Source organism: Microcaecilia unicolor, chromosome 1, assembly GCF_901765095.1.
Source record: "Microcaecilia unicolor chromosome 1, aMicUni1.1, whole genome shotgun sequence".
Taxonomy (NCBI): domain Eukaryota; kingdom Metazoa; phylum Chordata; class Amphibia; order Gymnophiona; family Siphonopidae; genus Microcaecilia; species Microcaecilia unicolor.
The window spans coordinates 237,444,288-237,465,458 of NC_044031.1; the positions used below are offsets into that span (position 1 = coordinate 237,444,288).

General features: G+C 45.9%; 1 protein-coding gene across 1 annotated transcript in view; it reads right to left on the reverse strand.

Annotated features, from left to right (window-relative positions):
• The window catches only part of GABBR2 (gamma-aminobutyric acid type B receptor subunit 2), a 1,273,589-nt gene that overhangs the window by 116,270 nt on the left and 1,136,148 nt on the right, over positions 1 to 21,171 (reverse strand). Inside the window, exon 14 of the mRNA XM_030209562.1 lies at positions 10,972 to 11,082. Coding sequence (XP_030065422.1) covers positions 10,972 to 11,082 — 111 coding nt within the window. The remainder of the gene's footprint in view (positions 1 to 10,971; positions 11,083 to 21,171) is intronic.

Consider the following 21,171-nt stretch of genomic DNA (forward strand, 5'->3'; position numbering starts at 1 on the left):
TGGTGGGAGAAAAGGGCTGGGGCTGAAACTGAGGACTGGTGGGATAATGGGGCTGGAACTGGGGGCTGAAAAGAGGGGGAGAGAGAGAGAGGGGACAGATCCTGGATGGAAGGTAGAGAATGGGAGGGTAGATCCTGGATGGATGGGAGAGGGAAGGCAATGGTGGATGGAAGGGGCAGAGAGAAAGAGTAAACTCTGGATGGAAGGGAGAAAGAGAGAGCAGACAGTGGTTGGAAGGGGGAGAGAGAGAGGGCAGACAGGGGCAGATGGTGGATGGAAGGGACAGAGATAGCCGATGCTAGATGGAAGGGAGAGAGAGGGCAGATGGCCTGAGGGGAAAAACAACCGCAAGGGAAGGCCCCGCGGCAGAATGAAGAAGAGCACGATCTCTTCTGCTGGTTGCATCTTGGGATCCCTGCCAGCCAAGGTACTTAACAGTTGTGGCAGGTGGGTGGCAGCAGCGATCGGGGAGGGTGGGGTGGAGGCAGCAGCGATCAGGGAGGTGGTGAAAGCAGTAGTGACTGGGGGGGGGGGGGCAGCAGCAGCAGCGATCGGGGGGTACCGGCGGCGATGGTCATCTGGGGGCCCGGTGGCGGTGATGATCCTGGGAGTGGAGCCCAGCGGCGACAGCCTTGCCCTGGGTCCAGCTGGGACCCGCATAAGTGTCTTATTTGGGTTCTGGCTGAATAGCAGCTGGGACCCGCATAAGTTCTGGCAGCTAGCTTCAGTCCAGTCAGGATCAGATATTCAATACTGGTGCCTGCACATCATCTGGAACTGAATATCCAGGGAGAATTTAGCCAGCGATAGACAGCAGAGAAAAAACCACTAACCACCACCAGCTGAATATTGATGTTAAAGCATTTTGTGGTAATTTTGCCTTTTCTGCATGCTGAGCATGGGTTAGGATGGGGAATAGGTGAGTCAGCTTAACCAGATAGTGCATTCTGATTACTGTGCGCTAACTGGTTAAAACTTAGAGGGGCATAATCAAACGCGAACGCCTATGTGTAAGAACGTCCATCTCTGAGAACGGGTCTGTGAAGGGGCGGGCCGAACTGTATTTTCAAAAAAAATGGACGTCCATCTTTTTTTTCGAAAATGCATTGGATTAGGGCGTTTTTTGAGCTGGGCGTTTTTGTTTTTTAGCGATAATCGAAACCGAAGCATCCCAGCTCAAAAACAACCAAATCCAAGGCATTTGGTCATGGGAGGGGCCAGCATTCGTAGTGCACTGGTCCCCCTGAGATGCCTCTATGCCAGCCTCAAATATCATACCTAGCTCCATGACAGCAGTATGCAGGTCCCCAGAGCAATTTTACTTTAGTTGGTGCTGCGCGGGACCCATGCAGAGAGGAAAAATCGGAAGAAAAAAAAAAAACAAGCAAGCAAGTGCTAAACAGCTGTGATTGGCTGACAGAAACTTGGAGGGACTTAATGGAAAGGGAAGGGCATCTAATCAACTGAATAACGTGGTGCACTGGCTAGAGCACTGAGCTTATAATCAGAAAGTTGCTGGTTTGATTCCCCCTTTTACTATCTTTTAATTTAGACTTCCCTGACTGCACTTGCTTGTTTTTTTTTTTTCTTCCGATTTTTCCTCTCTGCATGGGTCCCGCACAGCACCAACTAAACTAAAATTACTTCGGGGACCTGCATACTGCTGTCATGGAGCTGGGGATGACATTTGAGGCTGGCTTACAAGTTGGAAAAAAAGTGTTTAACGTTTGGTTTTTTTTGGTGGGAGGGGGTTAGTGACCACTGGGGGAGTCAGGGGAGGTCATCCCCGGTTCCCTCCGGTGGTCATCTGGTCATTTAGGGCACTTTTTTGGGACCTGTTCGTGAAAAAAATGGGTCCAACAAAAGTGACCTAAATTCTCTCTGAAAACGCCTTTCTTTTTTCCATTATCGGCCAAGCACGCACATCTCTGCTCAGCCGATAACCACGCCTCAGTCCCGCCTTCACCACGCCTCCGACATGCCCCCATCAACTTTATTCGTTCCCGCAACGGAGTGCAGTTGGAAACGCCCAAAATCGGCTTTCGATTATACCGATTTGGGCACCCGCGTGAGAAAGACGTCCATGTCCCGATTTAGGTCGGAATATAGGCGTTTTTCTCTTTCGATTATAAGCAGGTTAGTGTGCTCCCACATGAATTTTTTTTGAGGTCTCGTATGCTAATGGAAAAATTAGTGCAGAACCTGAATAAAGCCCTATTTTAGGACAGCATTAAAAATGGCCTTAGCATGTAGGAAAGCCCTGCATTAAAATGCACTAAGCCTATTTTCTAAAACATTTTAGTAAAAGGGCCCCTTAGGTACCTAAATCTAGGCAAACAAATTGTAGTTCTAAATTTAGGGTTCTAAGTTGTAGGTTTCCTAAAATTAGATGATTTATATTGTCAGCTGAAAATTTTCCTGAATTTATATGTCTTAAATTTAGGAACCTAATTGAGGGCCTCTTTTACAAAGCCGCGTTAGCGATTTCTGTGCAGTAAATGAAAGGAAGCCCATTCAATTCCAATGGGCTTTCCTCATTTGCCAAGCTTGCATGGCTTAGTAAAAGAAGCCTTCAAGGAAGAAAATTTGACCTCTTAGCTCTCTCTATATTCCTAACAAAACTGTTTGTCAATATTAAAGTGCAGACTTCTATAACTGTATTGTTCTGGGAGAAAACGTTGTGCATAGTTTTGTTAGCATACTGGAAGCAGAATACAGACATACAAATAACCAATGGCTTCATCTGCTAATGTAGGAATGCACAACTTCAGAACTCGAGGGCCGCAATCCAGTCGGGTTTTCAGGATTCCCCCAATGCATGCACATGAGATCCATTTGCATGCACTGCTTCCATTATATGCAAATAGATCTCATGCATATTCAATGGGGAACTCCCAAAAACTTGACTGGATTTCTGCCTTCGAGGATCAGTTCATAAAAAGTTGTGAAAGAACTGAAATAGCAACAATGCATGACAGCTGTATTTCACACACATTTTCTCTTCATGTAGGACCCAACCTAGAAAGTTTGGAAACAAATCTCGGTAAATCTGGAAGATGTAATAGGCCTAACTGAAAAACTAAAGAGCAGCAAATCAATTGGAATGGAAGGTATATATTCCACAGTACTGAACAGGGCCGTGCCAACATGGTAAGCGAGGTAAGCACGGCAGGAGGGCGCTGTCCTCTGGGGGGCGCCCTGCCGTGCCATGCTTACCTCGCCCTCTCCCATGTCCCAACTGCCCGCCCTCTTCTCCGGCAGCGAAGGTGCAGCGTCAGTGAAGGAGGTGGCGCTCCCGACATCTCTACTAGTCTTCCCTTCGCTCAGTGTTCCGCCTTCTTCTGACGTCAAGGAAATGACGTCAGAAGAAGGCGGGACATTGAGCGAAGGGAAGACTAGTAGAGACGTCGGGAGCGCCACCTCTTCACTGACGCTGCGCCTTCGCTGCCGGACGGAGGTAAATTTAAAAGGGATCTGGGGGGGGAGAAGAGGGCGGGCAGTTGGGACATGGGAGCGGGAGGGCAGGGGAGAGAGGAGCGTGGATGGGAGGGCAGCGATCACCTTCACGAGGGGGGGGAGGGGGTGCGCGCGCCAACTGTTCGTCTGCGGGGGGCGCCAACTGATCCTCTGCAGGGGGGCGCCACAGACCCTTGGCCCGGCCCTGGTACTGAAATAACTCAGAGATGAAATTGTAGATCTACAATTAGTAATCTTTAACCTATCACTAAAAACATATATGGTACTTGAAGATTGAAGGATGGACCACATAACTCCAGTTCTTAAAAAGACTTCCAGGATGATCTGGGAAACACCAGACTGGTGAGTCTGACATCAGCATTAGCAAAATAGTAGAAACTACTATAAAGAACAAAATTACTGAACATATTGGCAGATACAGTTCAAGTTAAAGTTGAGGTTCAGTTTATTTGATATACCGCAAAAATAATAAAGAAAAATCTGAATGGTTTACAAGTCAAAATAAGTGGGGAAGGGGAATGTGTACGATAACAAATACAGAGTGACAGATATAAAGACAGACCATAATTACAAGAAGTCTAGGGAGAGGAAATGTTTATAATATAATAAGAAGGTATATCTAGGGGGAGGAAAATACAAAAGGCGAGATTTTAAAACGGCTCTTTTGATTGATTTTCAGACCTCCAAAGAGGGAACTAGAGTGGGGGAATCATTGAGAAGAAGAACAAAGTCTAAGAATTTGTCTGAAATGAGAAACATTAAGGAGGTCTTTTACTAAAGCTTAGCTCGAGTTATCGCAGCTTCAGCTCCCTCCATAAGTTTTCAATGGGATTAAGGTCTGGTGACTGGCTAGGCCACTCCATGACCCTAATGTGCTTCTTCCTGAGCCACTCCTTTGTTGCCTTGGCTGTATGTTTTGGGTCATTGTCGTGCTGGAAGACCCAGCCACGACCCATTTTTAAGGCCCTGGCGGAGGGAAGGAGGTTGTCACTCAGAATTGTACGGTACATGGCCCCATCCATTCTCCCATTGATGCGGTGAAGTAGTCCTGTGCCCTTAGCAGAGAAACACCCCCAAAACATAACATTTCCACCTCCATGCTTGACAGTGGGGACGGTGTTCTTTGGGTCATAGGCAGCATTTCTCTTCCTCCAAACACGGCGAGTTGAGTTCATGCCAAAGAGCTCAATTTTGTCTCATCTGACCACAGCACCTTCTCCCAATCACTCTCGGCATCATCCAGGTGTTCACTGGCAAACTTCAGACGGGCCGTCACATGTGCCTTCCGGAGCAGGGGGACCTTGCGGGCACTGCAGGATTGCAATCCGTTATGTCGTAATGTGTTACCAATGGTTTTCGTGGTGACAGTGGTCCCAGCTGCCTTGAGATCATTGACAAGTTCCCCCCTTGTAGTTGTAGGCTGATTTCTAACCTTCCTCATGATCAAGGATACCCCACGAGGTGAGATTTTGCGTGGAGCCCCAGATCTTTGTCGATTGACAGTCATTTTGTACTTCTTCCATTTTCTTACTATGGCACCAACAGTTGTCTCCTTCTCGCCCAGCGTCTTACTGATGGTTTTGTAGCCCATTCCAGCCTTGTGCAGGTGTATGATCTTGTCCCTGACATCCTTAGACAGCTCCTTGCTCTTGGCCATTTTGTAGAGGTTAGAGTCTGACTGATTCACTGAGTCTGTGGACAGGTGTCTTTCATACAGGTGACCATTGCCGACAGCTGTCTGTCATGCAGGTAACGAGTTGATTTGGAGCATCTACCTGGTCTGTAGGGGCCAGATCTGCAGTAGGTCCATAGGAATAAAATGGGCCCTGCTGCAGATAACTCGAGCTAAGCTTTAGTAAAAGACCCCCTCAGCTTTAAATAGGCTCTTAGACTTATTGAAAGACATGCCAATCCTCAAGTAAAGAGGGAGCAAGTTCTAGAGAGTTGGGCCCATCACGCTGATGTAATGGGACAGAATCAACATGGATTTAGCCAAGAGAAGTCTTGTCTCACCAATCTAATATATTCTTTTTGAAGGCATGAATAAACATGTGGCTATAGGAGAGCAAGCTGATATATTATATCTGGATTTTCAGAAAGTGTTTGGCAAAGCCCCTTATGAGACACTCCTAAGGAAACTAAAAAGCCATAGATAGGCAATGTCCTTTTGTGGATTGGGAACTGATTAGAAGACAGAAAACAAAAAGTAGGGTTAAATGGTCAAGTTTCTTATTGAAATAGAGAAAATGGTGACACAAAGATCATATGCCCTTCATTCTGTCCATCCATACCATCTACTAATCTCTACTATCCCTTTCTCTCCCTTAGGGATCATAAGTACATAAGTACATAAGTACATAAGTACATAAGTAGTGCCATACTGGGAAAGACCAAAGGTCCATCTAGCCCAGCATCCTGTCACCGACAGTGGCCAATCCAGGTCAAGGGCACCTGGCACGCTCCCTAAACGTAAAAACATTCCAGACAAGTTATACCTAAAAATGCGGAATTTTTCCAAGTCCATTTAATAGCGGTCTATGGACTTGTCCTTTAGGAATCTATCTAACCCCTTTTTAAACTCCGTCAAGCTAACCGCCCGTACCACGTTCTCCGGCAACAAATTCCAGAGTCTAATTACACGTTGGGCTTATCCCACGCTTTCTTGAATTTGACTATTCTACCACCATTTCCATAAAGAAGTCGATCCCCTTTCACCTTCATCTTATGCCCCCTCATTCCAGAGCTTCCTTTCAATCGAAAAATGCTCACCTCTTGTGCATTTATGCCATGGAAGTATTTAAATATCTCCGCCATATCTCCTCTCTCCTGCCTTTCTTCCAAAATGTACATATTGAGATCTTTAACTCTATTCTCATACACTGAAGACCACTGACCAGTTTAGTAGCTGTCCTCTGGACTTCCATCCTCATTATCATTGGTGCAGCCTTCAGAATTGTATACAGTACTCTAAATAAAGTCTCACCACAGACTTATACAGTACATAGGCATTATCACCTCCTTTTTCCCACTAACCATTCTTCTCCCTATGCAGCCAAGCACCCTTCTGGCTTTTGCCATTGACTTTTCTACCTGTTTGGCCACCTTATGTTCATCTCAAACAATTAATTATTACCTGAATTGGTTATTACTCTATTTACCATTAACTTTCCCTTTGCTTCACGTACAATTTCTCATTCATAATAGATTTTCTAAATGTTAAACATCCATAGCTATCCCAGTACGTTTATGATACTGTATTGTAAAATTGGATTTGCACATCAAATTACTTTCTTATGCATTATTCTTTTTTATGTATCCAATACTGTTTATTGTAAGCCACACTGAACTCAAACTTGTTTGGGATAATGTGGGATATAAATGTCACAAATAAATAAATCAATCTGCTATGATTACACCTAAGTCCAGCTCTTCTTTTATGCACAGATATACTTCAGCCCCTATACTGTACCGCTTCTTCAGGTTTTTGCAGCCCACATAGATGACTCTGCATTTTAACATTAAATCTTATCTGCCAAATTCTAAACCATTCTTCAAGCTTTGCTAGATGTCTCCTCCTGTTATCCACACTATCCAGATCTACCTATTGAAGATTTTGATTTCATCCACAAAGAGGCAAATCTTACCAGTTGGCCTTTCCACAATATCACTTACAAAAATGTCAAAAAGAACCGGACAAGGAACTGATCCCTGCGGCACACCGCTGGCAATACCACATTTCACAGAGTGAATGCCATTTATCATTACCCTTTGTAACCTGCTGTTCAACCACTGTCTAACCCAGTCAGTTATTTTAGAGCCCATATCGAGAGCACTCAGTTTAATTATCAGGCTTATTTTCGAAAGTGATCGCCGGCGATCTTCCGACATAAATCGGGAGATGGCCGGTGATCTCGCAAAAGTGGCAAAATCGGTATAATCGAAAGCTGCTTTTTTGACACCATCGCTGCTTTCCCATCGCCGCGCCGGCGAAAGTTCAAGGGGGGTGTCTGCGGCGAAGCGAAGGCGGGACATGGGTGGGCATGGGTGTGGCTAACAGATGGCCGGCTTTTGCGGATAATGAAAAAAAAAAGTGGCGTTAATCAGTATTTCGCTGGTTTACTTGGTCCTTTAATTTTCACGACCAAGCCTCAAAAAGGTGCCCCAATTGACCAGATGACCACCAGAGGGAATGGGGGATGACCTCCCCATACCCCCCCAGTGGTCACCAACCCCCTCCCACACTAAGAAAAAAAAACTTTTTGCCAGCCTCTATGCCAGCCTCAAATGTCATACCCAGCTCCCTGACAGCAGTATGCAAGTCCCTGGAGCAGTTTTTAATGGGTGCAGTGCACTACAGGCAGGCAGACCCAGGTCCACCCCTCCCCACCTGTTACACTTGTGATGGTAAGAGTTGAGCCCTCCAAACCCCCCCCCCCCCCAAACCCACTGTACCCACATGTAGGTGCCCCCTTCACCCATAAGGGCTATGGTAATGGTGTAGAGTTGTGGGGAGTGGGTTTGGGGGGATTTGGGGGGCTCAGCACCCAAGGTAAGGGAGCTATGCACCTGGGAGCTATTTGTGTATTTTTAAAACATTTTTAGAAGTGCCCCCTAGGGTGCCCGGTTGGTGTCCTGGCATGTCAGGGGGACCAGTGCACTACAAATGCTGGCTCTTCCCATGACCAAATGCCTTGGATTTCGCCGGGTTTGAGATGGCCGGCATTTTTTCCATTATCGCTGAAAAACAAAACCAGCGATCCGAAACCCAGCGAACTCTGGCATTTGGCCAGGCTAAACCGTATTATCGAAAAAAAGATGGCTGGCCATCTTTTTCGAAAATACAGTTCCAGCCAGCTGTTGCGCCGCCGCCAAAATAGATTGCCAGCGACCTATCTCGCCGGCGACGTTCGATTATGCCCCTCTATGTCACCTATGTGGAGTTGTGTCAAAGGTTTTGCTGAAATCTGACTTCATCATGTCTAGTGCTCTCCCTTGATTCAACTCTCTGGTCACCCAGTCAAAGAAATTTACTTCTAGTAAAACCATGCTGCCTCAATCCTGCAATCCATTGAATTACAGAAACTGCACTATCCTCTGTTTTAGAAGCACTTTCATTAGTTTATTCACCATGTAGGTCAGAATAACTGATTATAGTTCCCAAACTCCTCCTTCCACTTTTGTGGACAGGGACTATATTGGCCCTTCTCCAGTCCTCTGGGACCACTCCCAACCCTAAGAAAGCTTCATTATTTTCTTGAAGAAGATGGGTAGAGGGGAAGTTATATAAATCAACTTTATACCCTAAGTTGTTTGGTAATTTTCTCTCCTTTTCCTGCGTTAAGGTTAGCTTCCGTAATGTGGTGTATTAAGTGAGTTGTTTTTTTCTCCCAGTATGGTTATGATGGTGCATTTAATTGTAATGCAATTTGATTCTTATTGTTTATTATATTTCAAAATGTAATACAATAAAACAAAATAAAAAAGAAATGAGAAATGAGCTTTAAATATCTTTTTTGATAGTGTGGATAGTACAAGGAGGGATCTAGTGAAACTTGAAGAATGGTCCAGAAATTGGAACCAAAAAAACAATGCTAAAAAATGCCAGGCCATGCATTTGGGCTGAAAAAAATCTAAGAAAGCAGTATAATATAGGGGGTGAAATGTTTCTGTATACAAAGGAAGAACGAAACTTGGGGGTGATCATATCTAATGACCTTAAGGTGGCCAAATAGGTAGAAAAGGTGATGGCCAAAGCCAGAAGGATGCTTGGGTGCATAGGGAGAGAAATGACCAGCAGGAAAAAAGAGGTGATAGTGCCCCTGTATAAGTCTGTGGTGAGGCCTGACTGCACTTGCAAAATATATAAAGAAGATGGTTGCTCCAGAGGGCAGCTACTAAAATGGACAGTGGTCTTCATTATAAAAAGTGTATAGGGACAGACTTATAGATCTCAGTACATATAATCTGGAAGAAAGATGGGGGGAAAGGAGCTATGATAGATATCTGTGGTATAACTGCACAGAAGGTAAGTCTCTTTCAATTGAAAGAAAACTCTGAAATGTGAGGACATAGGATGAAGTCAGAAGATTTTAGACTCAAGAATAATCTAAGGAAATACGTTTTTACAGAAAAGAAGGTGAATGTGTGGAATGGTGTCCTTGTGAAGGCGGTGGAGACAAGGACTGTATCTGACCTCAAGAAAGTATGGGACAAGCATATGGGATCTCTTAAGGCGAGGAAAAGATAGTAGATGGTATGGATGGGAAGACTTGATAGGCCATATGGTTTTTATCTGCTGTCATGTTTCTATGTTTGGAGGAGACCCTTGGGAACTGGGTTAAATTCCCACTGCAGCTTCTTGTGATGCTGGACAAGTAACCTAACCCTCCATTGCCCCGGGTACAAAATAAGTACCTGTATATAATATGTAAACCATTTTGACTGAACCACAGAAGGCGGTACATCAAATCCCATTCCCAAAGCACACAGACTCATGCATAAAATTATAGAATTCTATCATTTACATGTGTTTGAGTGAACATTATGTGTGGGCATTTATACCAGCTATAGGGTTTAAATTTTAAGCTCATGTACTGCCACTTGCACTGTTAGGATAATGTGCCTGTTGATGCTCTTGAGCACATGGATCTCTCAAGGGAGACAGAAGTTCCAAGAAACTTGGCATCTCCCTTAGTTGAAAACCTGAAGTCTCATGGTCCTCCCAAAGAAGATTCTTCCTCACCCTCCTTCCCCCTAGCAAAAAAAACCACACACACAAAAAACAACCCTGTCTCTATTCAAGAAGCCCCATTCCCTAGCTCCAAACCTCATACCCCACCAAATAAGCAAAAATCAAAAAAGTCCATTTTTAATCCCCCTTCACATATCTCCCTTATTAGCAGGAGCCTCAGGGGCCTCATGGGCCAGAGGTGACCCCTAGTTGCTCCTGCTCGGCTGGCACTGCAATTCTAAATGCCTTGAGTAAACCTGTGCCCATTTTGTATTACTGTGTGTTAGTGGAGGGCAGGCAATTTTTGTCCATTGCAGGATTGTGAGCTGGGGATAAGTCTTCTTTGGGGGAGACAAGGGTGATATACTGGCGGAGGAAGTTGAATTTTACTTTCAGGGGGCCATAGGGATGCAGATTTTCATCTGCTGGAGGAAGCAAGTCTATTAGGATTTGCTGACCCTTTAAGATCATGCTTCTAGCCTACTGCAGGTTTTACGAGAACTAAAGTATTCCCAACTACCAGAGTTCAGTAAGTGCCTTAGGAAATAACTTGCATTAAAACCGTGCATTAGCATGCCATTTTAACACAGCTTTGTAAATAGGCCCCTTAGTGATCGTGAGCAAATATGTTTTATGTTTGGTGAAAAATCAAATATACTTGAATATATAACTTTTGTCCTGTTCCATCTTCTTTTTAAAAGAAATATTTGATTAAACAGATTTTTATACTTATCAGAATAATATCAGCAAGACACATGGCTTACCATTAAAAGCCCTTTGTAGGCGTAGACTATACCAAGCCAAATAGTCATGTGACTGTTCTCACAATGCTCCAGAAATGGAAGGATAGCAATATCTCTGCCTGCAGGGTCAGGCTGCAAAGAAGAACAGAGAAAAATTAGACACTTAAATATAAATTTTTTTTTTGCATTTACTTCTAAATCCAGGGAAGCTTTTAAGGCCTTAATTTATATATGCCCTGAATGTTTTGAAACTTCATTTGAATTAACCTTTGTATTACTAGAAAGTAAGGAAGTCAATATCAAAATAAAATATTCACTTTAAAAGAACCAACCAACTTTATGTTGACTCTTTAGGTTTCAGTTAGGCTTAGCTGAAAGGGAGAGAGGATGCATTATAATGGTACCAACTAGAATTTATACAGCATTTTTCCAAATCTCCAATCCTCAATCTCTCTCTTTCCTGCAATCCATTTCTCGGTCCCTTCTAACTTGTCTCCATTCCCTTCATCACAACCTCCCTCTCATACGTTATACAATCACTTCACCTCTTTGAACAATTCGGGGTAGGTTTGTATGGTCAAGAATGGCTAATGGATAAGCTCACTTAGTTTCTAGCAGCACTGCCTCTCAGCCAAATTCAAAGAATATACTACTACTATGGGGATCATTTTCAAAGCACAAGGACATTTCAAAATGGCAAAAAAAAAAAAAAATGTCCATCTGCCAAAAACATCCAAATTGTGATTTTGGAATGGCAGAATATGGACGTTCTACACTGCAGATTGTCCAAATCGTAAGGGGACTTGATGTGGGTGTGTTTTGGGTAGGACTAGGGAGGGCCCAAAATTAGGACATCCAACAGCGAACAGGAAGAAACGTCTAAGTTTAAAAACAAGAACATTTTTATTTAGACCTGTTTCAGGCCCCGATGCACAAAGGCAGCCATAAATACAGCTGCCTCGCTAAATTTAGCAAATCACTAACGGCCAGCGATGCACAAAGGGGATCGCATACAAATAAGCTGCACGGATCCCCCTTTGTGCATCCTTGCTGTTTGTGAGTTCAAGCTGTCAAATGGATTTGACACTGCTGTCAAATCCATGTGACAGCTCTGATGCACTGGACCTCCCCGACACCACACTTTTTTTTTTTTTAATTTACCCTGGTGGTCCAGTGGACCCTGACCACCCCAATCTTTTTTCCAGTGGACCACAGCCTCCCCCTGCAACCCCCCGTGACCCCACAAACCTTTTACAAAATATTTCCATGGTGGTCCAGTGGACAGAACCCCTTTCCTTGTGTGTGTGCACCCCCCCCCCCCATACACAACCCCCACCCTACCCCTCCCTGTACCTTTACAACAAGGTGGAGGCAGGAGGGCAGGAGCAACGGCTCCTCACTCCTTCCTCGGGAACTCACGGAACAAAATGGCGACGCCCAGGCCCTGCCCAGTGCATTCTAGGATGCACTGGGCAGGGCTAAACACCATATAAGGTTGCATGTCTTTCTCTTGCATCTTCATTGGGACCACAAGAATACAGTATATTTATTAGTATATTACCACCCTATAGGGTAAATTCAATATAGGTCACAAAAAGTTATTTTTATTTATTTATTTGGTACACTTGTATCCCACATTGTTCCAGCTTGTGCGGGCTCAATGTGGTTAACAAAGTTACAAGAGAATTACATAATACAGCAGTTATGCACCAAAAAACTGGGCACTAAGCTAGTATTCTATAAAGGCAGAGTTGTGCACAGAGGGGGTTCTTTTACAAAGGTGTGGTAGCTTTTTTAGCACATGCTAATGATTAGCATGTGCTAAACCCTAAAGATGCCGACAGGAATATATGGGCATCTCTAGCGTTTAGCGCATGCTAAAAACGCTAGCATGCCTTTTTGTAAAAGGCCCACTAAATCTGTCATAGTCTGCAGTTATGTGCCAAACCTTAGGCACGACACACCATCTGTATAGCTGGTGTAAATGGTGGCACCTAAATGAGGAAGTTGGGCATGTAAATGCAACTATTTGAAAAAGTACACACAAGAATAGTTGGAACTCCTCTGATACACCCCTCTTTGCATTCGAAAACAAGAGAAGTTAGGCGCGATGTTTACAAAATAGGGATGTAAGCATTACACACACAAAGGTAAACTAGTACCAATTAGTGTTTGTCAATACCAATTATTGGTATTTATCACCAATTTGGTACCATTTAGTTAATTATGTGAGTCACAAAACTAACCCTATAACTGCAAACTAATTGCATGCTTAACTTTGGGAGCCATTTACAGAATTTGGGTTATTTTTTAAGCATCTCCATATGTTGATCGGCTAAATGTGCAAATAGCGATTTTAGAAAGCCCCTATTTACTGTCACGTCTGTGGCCGTGACCACCCTCAGCCTTATCTTCTTTCTGGGGGTCAGCAGCTCTGCTGGCTTCTGTCTGTGTTTGTGTTAGTCTTGTCTCTGTACTGGTGTGCTGGCTGCTTCCAGCATGAACCTGATTGCTTCACTAGACCTCACCTGTGTGGGCTATGCCTCTCTAGGGAGCCAGCATCTAAGATGGCTGCCACCGGCTCTGTGCCAGCTTCCAAGATGGCTTCTGCTTGTCTTTCCTGTGGGCTCACTTCCTATGTGTGTCAAGCCTCTCTTTGGGGTCAGTGTACTTCCTGCTTCTGCCCTGCTGCTGGTGACTCATCAGTGAGAGCCTTCATAAGGAAGTGCTGTGCTTGCAGTCAGGGCCTTTGCATAAGTGTTATGTTCTTAGGCCAGGTCAGGTTAGTAAGTGTCTGCTGCACTACTGCTTAGCCTCTCTCTGGGTTCCAGTCCAGTTTCTTTCTGTGTTTGTGTCTCTGTTGTCCTTCCGTGGGGGGGGGGGGGGGGGTCTTCCCTGCCACTGTCTGTCTGTGGACTGCGGGTCCTTCCTGGCTTACCCTGAGTTTGGGGTGAAGCCTCTGTTCCTGGCTTACTCTGGGTTGGGGTGAAGCCTTTGTCCGGGTTTGTTCTCTGTCTGTATGTGAAGCCTCAGCCTTTGTGGGTTCCCCAGTCAGTGTGTGGAACGGCTGTGGCTTCAGACCCTTGGCCTGTTCTTCCTGGTTACTCTGTTTGCTGTGCTGCCTGCCCAAGACCCTTGGCCTGTTATTCCTGGTTTGCTCTCTTTACCCTTAACCCTGCCTTACCTAGCCTGTGTGCCTGTCCTGTTTCGGTTATTGGTGAGCCCTTAGGTTCCCTGAGGCCCCGCAAGACCTCTGAGGACAGCCGCGCACCCCGAATCTTCACCTGCAGCGACCGCCGTTCACCAAGGGTTGAGCCCCCAGCTGCAGGCGGTCAGCAGGACTGCTGGAACCGCGGGGTGACGGCCGGCCTGGCTGGTAGTCAGCAACACAGTCTCTGAAGGGCAGCTAGCAAGGACGGCTAGCACTGAAGGGGAATACAGTCTCTGAAGGTGGCTAGCGGACGGCTAGCTCGAAGCGGAACACAGTCTCTGGAGGTGGCTAGCAAGGACGGCTAGCGTGACAAGGAACACAGTCTCTAGAGGTGGCTAGCAAGGATGGCTAGCCTGCAGAGGAACACAAGCTCTTGGAGGTGGCTAGCAAGGACGGCTAGCCTGCAGAGGAACACAATCTCTTGGAGGTGGCTAGCAAGGACGGCTAGCCTGAAGAGGACCACAATCTCTTGGAGGTGGCTAGCAAGGACGGCTAGCCTGAAGAGGAACACAATCTCTTGGAGGTGGCTAGCAAGGACGGCTAGCCTGAAGAGGAACACAATCTCTGGAGATGGCTAGCAAGGACGGCTAGCCTGAAGAGGAACACAATCTCTTGGGATGGCTAGCAAGGACGGCTAGCCTGAAGAGGAAGACAATCCCTTGGAGGTGGCTAGCAAGGACGGCTAGCCCGAAGAGGAACACAGTCTCCGAGGGCTGCTGGCAGGGACGGCCAGCACGGCAAAGGAACACAGTCTCTGAAGGCTGCTGGCAAGGACGGCCAGCAAGTCAAAGGAACACAGTCTCTGAAGGCTGCTGGCAAGGACGGCCAGCAAGTCAAAGGAACACAGTCTCTGAAGGCTGCTGGCAAGGACGGCCAGCAAGTCAAAGGAACACAGTCTCTGAAGGCTGCTGGCAAGGACGGCCAGCAATGTCAAAGGAACACAGTCTCTGAAGAATCAAGCTTCCCAGATCCGTGGCGTCGGCATCGGACAAAAGAACCGGAAGCACTGGACTCTTCCAGTCTGTCCATTTAAATTTAGCGCCAATCCGCCCCTCCCACGGAGAGAGAACCAATCCCCGAGTCCTGGCAGACAATAGGGGGCCCGATTGGCCAAACTGCCCTGCAGGCGGAGTCCCAGCGCCGGTGCTCCAATCCGGCGCGAGGGGGCGGAGCTTCTGCGCTGATCCGCCCCTAGCCAGGGTGATGCCGACGCCGGAGTCGCCATTTTGGCCGGCGTGCTTCCTCCTCCGAGGCCGGCATTCGGTCCAGCGGACCGCCAGCCTCGGTTTGACCGGAGGTCCGTCTCCGCCCCCCTGGACGCTGCGCCACCCGAAGGCCATCGCCTGCCCCAATGGGGGCACAGGTAGGAGCGGGAGACATGACAGTGCCTACCCTGCTTGTATATCCTGTGGGTATATCCTGAATCCTGTATCTGTCTGGCTAGTGTGTTTTCCTGGGTGATTATTCCTGTATCCTGTCTCCACCTAGCTAGAGGGGGTACCCTGTGGGTATTCCCGGATCCCCGTTCTGCCTAGTGTGTTGCTGTCCTAGTCCTTGCTCCTGCTAGCTTCTGTACACCTTGTGTTCCTTGGTCTGTCTTCTGGGTCTTGCTAGTGGCTGTGCAGCAGCACATTGTCTGAGTCTAGTTCCGTGCCCTGTCGCCCTCGTGTATCCCGGACCCAGGGTGGGTCCTCTGGATCTTCAGTTCCTGCCTTATCCTGCAAGTCCTGCCGGCCGCCTGCACTTCGGAGCTCAACTCCGGAGGAACGGTGGCTAGGTGCAGGTGATGCTGTTCCTGTCTCATCTGTTCTAGTTGCCTGCCTTGTTCTACTCCAGTCCAGAGTTCCAGTACTGCTCTTCTGTGTTTCCAGTCTCGAGGTGGTCTTGCCTGCCGCTGCCGCTCCTCGGCAGTGGCCCAAGGGCTCACGAACTCCAGTCCTGCCTCGAGGACCTGACAGAATGCCAAGGCCCTCAAGAACGCGACATTTACCCACAGGGATTCACACCATCGAGAGATATCAAGGGGGGAGGGGTATGATTTGAGCATAGATAGGCTGTGGTTTGGGTAAGCACAAAATATAGACATATATTCCCCATTCTCTAAGTGTAAAGGTTTGGGTAAGCACAAAATATAGACATATATTCCCCATTCTCTAAGTGTAACACATGTGCATACCAACATTTTTCTAGGCTGGCCTTTACACCTCCTCAAAGGCACAGGCAAGTGCAAGCCTGAGGAGACAGGTGCAAAAGATGATGGAACTCCCCCACCCCACCCCATCCTCTGGATTCCAACAACATAAAATCAACCTCTTCCTCCTCCCAATCCCATACCCTCCCTGACAGTGACCATAACCTTCCACCCCAACACCATCACACCCAATGCCATCTCCTACACCCTGGTTCTTACTGTGAGTTTGCCTGGTTGTCTTGGGGTGAAGAAGTGATCCCCTTCTGATCCATACCTGGGTTCAAAGTGGCAACTCTGACCCCAAACCATACCCCTTATTTGATTGTCTGGCCTTATTTGGCAGCTTGACCCCTACTGGTAATACCATGAGCTGCACCATTTTGAACCCAGGTGCTCCACGAAGAAAAGCCATTGTGGATTACTCCTGGTCCCTTCCTTTCCAGATTACCAGGGAAACTCTGGTAAGATCTGGAGGTGAGGGAGCTGTGATTCTGCAAGAGCAGAGTCCTGGATGGTGTATTGGGCATATCTGGTGGGCTGTGATCGTGTCAGGGAGGTACTGGTGGGTGGGGATTGCTTGAGTTACTGGAGAGGGGGTACTGGAGTGATGCACTGTAATGGGCACCTATTTGCACTTCCTTCTTAGACAACCTGTTATAAAATTATGGAACCAAGATTAATTCTCATGGTTAATGCATTTAAGAAACGCCTGAAGGCATACCTATTTACTTGGGCATTTTTAGCAATTTGAATTAATTGGGATATCTGTTTTGTATATTTAAAGTCTGTAATTTTAATGTTTTTATGGATTGTTCCATTGTAATCCGCCTGAAAATTTATTCTGAACTTGGGCTAAGCCATCTGTCATTGCAATGGGTTCACCACAGACTTAAAATCCCAGTTCTCTCATTCACACTATCACAGAAATAAATTCTCCTATCACAAGCCTCCAGTGCATGCCAGTTTATCTTATACATATTAACAGTGGATATTCTTAATAGTTGTCTGGCTGAATAGCATCATTAATATAGAAAAGTAGTCTACAAATTAGCTTTCCTGACTATAAGTGTCCTTCACTGAAATAACATACATTGAAATCTGCATACAGGCTTCTTAGCTGGCCTGCTGAATACCACACAGTTAGGGATAGCTGGGGAAATGGAACCAGAATTCTCTGGTTTGCTGCATTATGCTTTAACCATTGTGCTACACTACTAGACTTTTCAGAACATCCTGCAGACCATATGCGTAATAACTGTAATTTAAGGAAACGTGTACCCTTTAAAGTGCGAGTTAAGCCTCCACTAAAATTAATCTATTATTTGTTCAAGAATATCAAATTTTGAAGGAAATTTGATTAACTTTAAACTAAGCATGCCATTTGTACACAGTATAAGGTGAAGAAACGTTAATTATATTGTTTCAGAGTCTTTTCATATGATGGTGATTTTAGAAGCCTAATTTGCAATTTACATGTGCATATACCAGCATTTACACATGAACACTGAGTGGTGAAAACCCAGTTTAAAAAGCTGTAATTTATACAGTGGGGGAAATAAGTATTTGATCCCTTGCTGATTTTGTAAGTTTGCCCACTGACAAAGACATGAGCAGCCCATAATTGAAGGGTAGGTTATTGGTAACAGTGAGAGATAGCACATCACAAATTAAATCCGGAAAATCACATTGTGGAAAGTATATGAATTTATTTGCATTCTGCAGAGGGAAATAAGTATTTGATCCCTCTGGCAAACAAGACCTAATACTTGGTGGCAAAACCCTTGTTGGCAAGCACAGCGGTCAGACGTCTTCTGTAGTTGATGATGAGGTTTGCACACATGTCAGGAGGAATTTTGGTCCACTCCTCTTTGCAGATCATCTCTAAATCATTAAGAGTTCTGGGCTGTCGCTTGGCAACTCGCAGCTTCAGCTCCCTCCATAAGTTTTCAATGGGATTAAGGTCTGGTGACTGGCTAGGCCACTCCATGACCCTAATGTGCTTCTTCCTGAGCCACTCCTTTGTTGCCTTGGCTGTATGTTTTGGGTCATTGTCGTGCTGGAAGACCCAGCCACGACCCATTTTTAAGGCCCTGGCGGAGGGAAGGAGGTTGTCACTCAGAATTGTACGGTACATGGCCCCATCCATTCTCCCATTGATGCGGTGAAGTAGTCCTGTGCCCTTAGCAGAGAAACACCCCCAAAACATAACATTTCCACCTCCATGCTTGACAGTGGGGACGGTGTTCTTTGGGTCATAGGCAGCATTTCTCTTCCTCCAAACACGGCGAGTTGAGTTCATGCCAAAGAGCTCAATTTTTGTCTCATCTGACCACAGCACCTTCTCCCAATCACTCTCGGCATCATCCAGGTGTTCACTGGCAAACTTCAGACGGGCCGTCACATGTGCCTTCCGGAGCAGGGGGACCTTGCGGGCACTGCAGGATTGCAATCCGTTATGTCGTAATGTGTTACCAATGGTTTTCGTGGTGACAGTGGTCCCAGCTGCCTTGAGATCATTGACAAGTTCCCCCCTTGTAGTTGTAGGCTGATTTCTAACCTTCCTCATGATCAAGGATACCCCACGAGGTGAGATTTTGCGTGGAGCCCCAGATCTTTGTCGATTGACAGTCATTTTGTACTTCTTCCATTTTCTTACTATGGCACCAACAGTTGTCTCCTTCTCGCCCAGCGTCTTACTGATGGTTTTGTAGCCCATTCCAGCCTTGTGCAGGTGTATGATCTTGTCCCTGACATCCTTAGACAGCTCCTTGCTCTTGGCCATTTTGTAGAGGTTAGAGTCTGACTGATTCACTGAGTCTGTGGACAGGTGTCTTTCATACAGGTGACCATTGCCGACAGCTGTCTGTCATGCAGGTAACGAGTTGATTTGGAGCATCTACCTGGTCTGTAGGGGCCAGATCTCTTACTGGTTGGTGGGGGATCAAATACTTATTTCCCTCTGCAGAATGCAAATAAATTCATATACTTTCCACAATGTGATTTTCCGGATTTAATTTGTGATGTGCTATCTCTCACTGTTACCAATAACCTACCCTTCAATTATGGGCTGCTCATGTCTTTGTCAGTGGGCAAACTTACAAAATCAGCAAGGGATCAAATACTTATTTCCCCCACTGTATATGTAAATCTGCAATACATGCATGTGGAAAGGGGGTATGGTTCAGGCAGGGTTTGGCAGGACTAGGGCAGAACAAAAAGTACACATGCATTTCCCATTTTAGAAGAGGAATGGATATCAAAGATCACCAATATCAATGTCAAGATTTACACCTGCTCCTAGGTATGTACAGGACTTTTAACAGAAGGGATTAGGGGAGGTCACCCTCTTAATCTTCTACCCCCCGACATTCAGCACTATTTAACTGGCCAGGAACAGCTCCTGGCCAGTTAAATGGCACTTAACCAGTATCTGCAAATATTCAGCGGGAAATAGCCAGTTGTCTCCCAATGAATGTTCCCGGTCAGTGCTTAGCAGCTAACTGGTTATATCATGGGATATAACCAGCTGTGCACTAATATTTATTGCCAGTCACAGGAAATGGCAGAGCATTGAATATCTGGTTTCAACGCCAAAGTGGTAGATGTGGTAAAATGGGAGGTGGAGGAGTAGCCTAGTGGTTAGAGCACCAGGCCTGAAATCCAGGAGTATCCAGCTCAGTGGCGTACCAAGGGGGGGGGGGGGGCGGTGGGGGCAGTAACCTGTTCCGGGGCAGAGGGGAGCATGGAAACGAACGAAGCTGACCGGCGTGTGGCACCTCCCCAGCGGCGTGCACCTGGGGGAGGGGGTTCTTTCACCAGGGTGGGGGGGGGGTGTCCTTTCGCGCGGGGGGGGGGGGGCGCATCTGCGATCCGCCCCGGGTGTCAGCCCCCCTAGGAATGCCACTGATCCAGCTCAAATCCTACCACTGCGCCTTATGTTCCTGGGCAAATCATTAACCCTCCATTGCCTCGGGAACAAAAATTAGATTGTGAGCACAACAGGGGAATACTTAGTGCACCTGAATGTAACTCACCTTGAGCTACCACTCAATGAAACAAATAATTATGATCACATTACCCCATTTCTTCAAGACAAGCATGGTGTACCTATTACCCATCAGATCACTTTCAAAATTCTTGTTTTGGTTCATAAAATTCATTCTACATGTATCCCACTCTACCTGTTTTGACACTTAATCCCTTATGCCCCTTCTAGAATGCTGAGATCTTCTCAATCTAACTCACTGATTATCCTCTCATTCCATCAAAACTGCTTCGATTCAATATGCTCAAGGGCTTTTAGTACTGTTGGCCAACTTTCTGGAATGCCCTTCCTCTTCACCTCCATCTAGAAACATCCCATCTAATTTTTCATTCTTCTCTTAAAACTTTCCTATTTTGTAATGCTTTTAGTCCCTAACTTTTATTGTTGCTTCCCCTTCTACTGCCAGGACAGATAGGCGCTGAGCGAGAGATTACCTGTATGTTACTTCCTATTTCTTTCATCACGTTCTCCATTATTGTACCATCTAAATATGGAGTTTCCTTTCTTTTTCTTTTCTTATCTCTTTCCACTCTTTACAATCAATTAATGACTTTTAGTTATTTTTATGAATGTAAACTGCACTAAAAGATATTTTCTCTAGGGCAGTATATAAATTTTTTAATAAACCCGGACCTAAGCAAAATAAAATGGGATAACTTTGGTAAGTTAATGCAGAGAACATTTTCCACAATTCTTGCACCATTAAATACAGCTACTGGAGCAAAGACTCAAGAAACACGAAGGTAAACAATCCGCAAGCACCAATTTGGCAGA